This window comes from Selaginella moellendorffii, unplaced genomic scaffold, assembly GCF_000143415.4.
Source record: "Selaginella moellendorffii unplaced genomic scaffold, v1.0 SELMOscaffold_56, whole genome shotgun sequence".
Taxonomy (NCBI): domain Eukaryota; kingdom Viridiplantae; phylum Streptophyta; class Lycopodiopsida; order Selaginellales; family Selaginellaceae; genus Selaginella; species Selaginella moellendorffii.
The window spans coordinates 84,477-87,383 of NW_003314317.1; the positions used below are offsets into that span (position 1 = coordinate 84,477).

Below are 2,907 nucleotides of genomic sequence, written 5' to 3' on the forward strand. Positions count from 1 at the left end.
CTCCACAATGTACATGAAATTTAAAGTTGGGAAAGAATCAATCCACCCACGCAGCCAATCAGGATGTACGTATACAGAGGATCAAGTTACGTAATTCACCTGAAGATCAGGCATAATTTACATACACCTTTTAAGATTTCTGATACTTGCCAAATTTTTCCATCAATGTTTAACTACATCCATGTGAACTGCGAATTCCGCTGCCTGCTTCATCCCTTTTTTTGTCTTTTGGAGGCTGCAGCATTCATCGTGTACTTGTCTTATACGCAAGGCCCGTATAAGCTCACAGCCGCGTAGGAATTTATGAGAGCGTGCTCTGCCTGCGCATGCAGCTGTGAAGATCACGCACGACCGCGGGACGAGACGATTCTCGCTCGCCTTCGCTCGAGTTCTCGTCCGAAAGTAGCCAGCGGCTGGTTCCTTTTGTGCGAGATGATATAAAAGAGAGGCGGAAAGGAGAGACTCTAGAACGAATCGATCGTCGCCAATCCACCACCCTCGTTGCTAAACCCCACAGTGACTCTAATTTGCTCGTGGCTGCTGCTGGCTCTCGATCGCCGCCGCCACCGATTGTAGCACGCCCACCTGGAACCGCAAGAACATCATGTAGTCGGCGGCCTCGCCCAGGAGGACCGAGCAATTCATGTCGTGTCCGCCGGGAACTAATCCCTGCAATGCCTTGACACGAGATTGGATCGTCTGCTCGTCGTCCCTGCTGGATCGTCGCTGCTGCTGGGATTGCATGATCCTGCGCTTCAATCGTCCCTGGCATCGGCTGGCACGAACCTGGCGCGCCGCGGCCTTGAGAATACTGCGATGCCTCAGCCGCCGGCAAATCTTTCGCTTGGACGAGCGCGCGACCCGCAGCAGCGCTGGAAATCTCCGGCCCGAGGAGGAGAGATTCGACCCGGCGGCGGCGGCGGCGGCGGCGGCGGGTGGATCTTGTTGCTGGAGCTGATCGCCCAGCGCGGCGCTCCACCCCGCGCCGCTTCCAGTGATGGCAAGCGATCCGTCGGCCAGATTCTTGATCGCCTTCCCCCGTTCCGTGACGCTCAGATCAGCGTTCCTCATCATGGTGCCTAGCGGCGGCAAGAGGTGGCTCTTGAGCAATTCGATGTAGTAGTCGTCCATGGGAGAGGGAAGGAGTCCCTCCACGGAAAGGAACTCGGACAGAGATCTCGCCGCGATCTTCAAGAACTATGCCAGAGATTGCCACGACGATCGGAGATTTCGAGAGAGCAGCAAGATTTCGGCGCGATCAAGGGACGAATCGCAGCGGCAAATCGCGGGAAGCCGATATTCTCGCACGGTCGTCTCGAATTCGCGGAGACCAACCGTGATTCGTGGAGATTTCGGAAGCGCAATCGATCAAGAAATCTATAGAACCTCCATTCGCGCCCTGTGACGATCGATCGAGCCGCGCCTCCCTCCAATTCGATCGACCGAGAAAATGTGATACTGGGAAAGAACCCTCAAATTTAAAGAAACCCCGGGGTTCGTCCCTCAAACGGCAGCACGGCGCATCGCGGCCGTCCAATGCGAAATCCAGCGGCCGCAATCGCGCCACGTCACTGTGGCCCAAAAGAAAGTGTCCAAGATGGGCCTCTGGGCCCATCCCGCGCTTTGCGGCACGCACATGGCTGCACATGATTGCATATGCGGGGCTGGCCATGGGGTGGTGGCCACTGGCCATAATTTGGCCCGGCCACATTCAGTAGTGGCCCGCCGTTCACATGGCACGGCGTTGAAAACGGGCAACGCCAAAATAACTGGCCACCCCACGGTACGGCTCGTGACGGTTGCCGACGTGGAGAGTAATGGCCACCTCTCCTCCAATCATGGTCACGGATATGGGCCCAGCCAAGGCCCACGGCCCAATTATGAGCGCGTAAGAACGACGTAATGCAGGGACCACTAGCATGGAAATATTTTATAATGGTTTTCGATCAAACCATTTTTCAATCGTATCGGCTCGTACCGAAGCCCCTAAATCTTACACACATCGCGTGCTGGGCGGAGGGAAAGCATCTTTGCATTTTCTATGGTAGAAGGATTCCTTGTGAATACAGTTGAGATGCTCTTTCTAGCGAAAGGTGGTGGCGAGGACGTCACCCAAAGCCTTTGATTGACATGACAAAGCGCAAGCGCACAATTCTTAAAATTTAAATAGTGGTCTTAAGCACCGAGAAAGAACCAACCCCACTACATGGAGGGGACAAGGCCGTACGCGACCACCACCCATGTGCGCCAATCCAATGGCCATTATTGGACTTGTAGAGCATACGTACTTGGCGGCATATACTTTATCAATATTCTTCGTAGTTTGTAGCCCGTCAAAGGTGAAGGTCAATGCCCCCTTCCACTGGTGCTGGTGAACAGCCCTACAACGCATTGTTTAAACCCCTCTTATTAGACAAATAACAGTGACGGTTTAGCTTTAAGCTGGATTCTGGAAGGAATGTACTCGTCACGCACAGGTCATCCCACCTCGACTTGAGCAAACACAACATTCGGCGCTTGGATGGATCTTATCGCCGGCCTAATCAATATGATATTGATCGTAATCCTCGCGAGTAAACAAAGATGTCTATGGAATGGACCACTCACCTGGAAGCTCTTGGATTCTTCTCTCTGGCGCCCCATTTATTTACTCCTGTTGTTACATTCCTTCCCCCTTCTCCTCCCTTCTTTCAGCTTAAGAATAGAAAAGTCATGAAAACGAGGAGGGGTTGCAATGACGAAAAAAAGTATTGTTTACATGATTACCTCACTTTTTAACAGTATTAAGATTTCTAAGTGGGAGCTCACCCCCGTTGGCTACTATCCTGTTGCGGTGAATTTGTCTTGGTTTTCCTGCACGAACTGCAGGCCAGTGCGCAGGTTGGGCTTGAATCTACCCACTGCGTG

General features: G+C 52.9%; 1 protein-coding gene across 1 annotated transcript; it reads right to left on the bottom strand.

Annotated features, from left to right (window-relative positions):
* Window positions 1–522: 522 nt before the first annotated feature.
* LOC9654007 lies at window positions 523–1,131 on the bottom strand. Its single transcript, XM_024688022.1, has one exon. It carries the CDS (start codon window positions 1,129–1,131, stop codon window positions 523–525), a length of 609 nt encoding a protein of 202 aa, XP_024543790.1.
* Between the last annotated feature and the right edge of the window lie 1,776 nt (window positions 1,132–2,907).

Excerpts from the sequence above, each read along its gene's own strand:
- LOC9654007 (XM_024688022.1), bottom strand. The coding sequence starts at position 1,131 with ATGGACGACTACTACATCGAATTGCTCAAGAGCCACCTCTTGCCGCCG.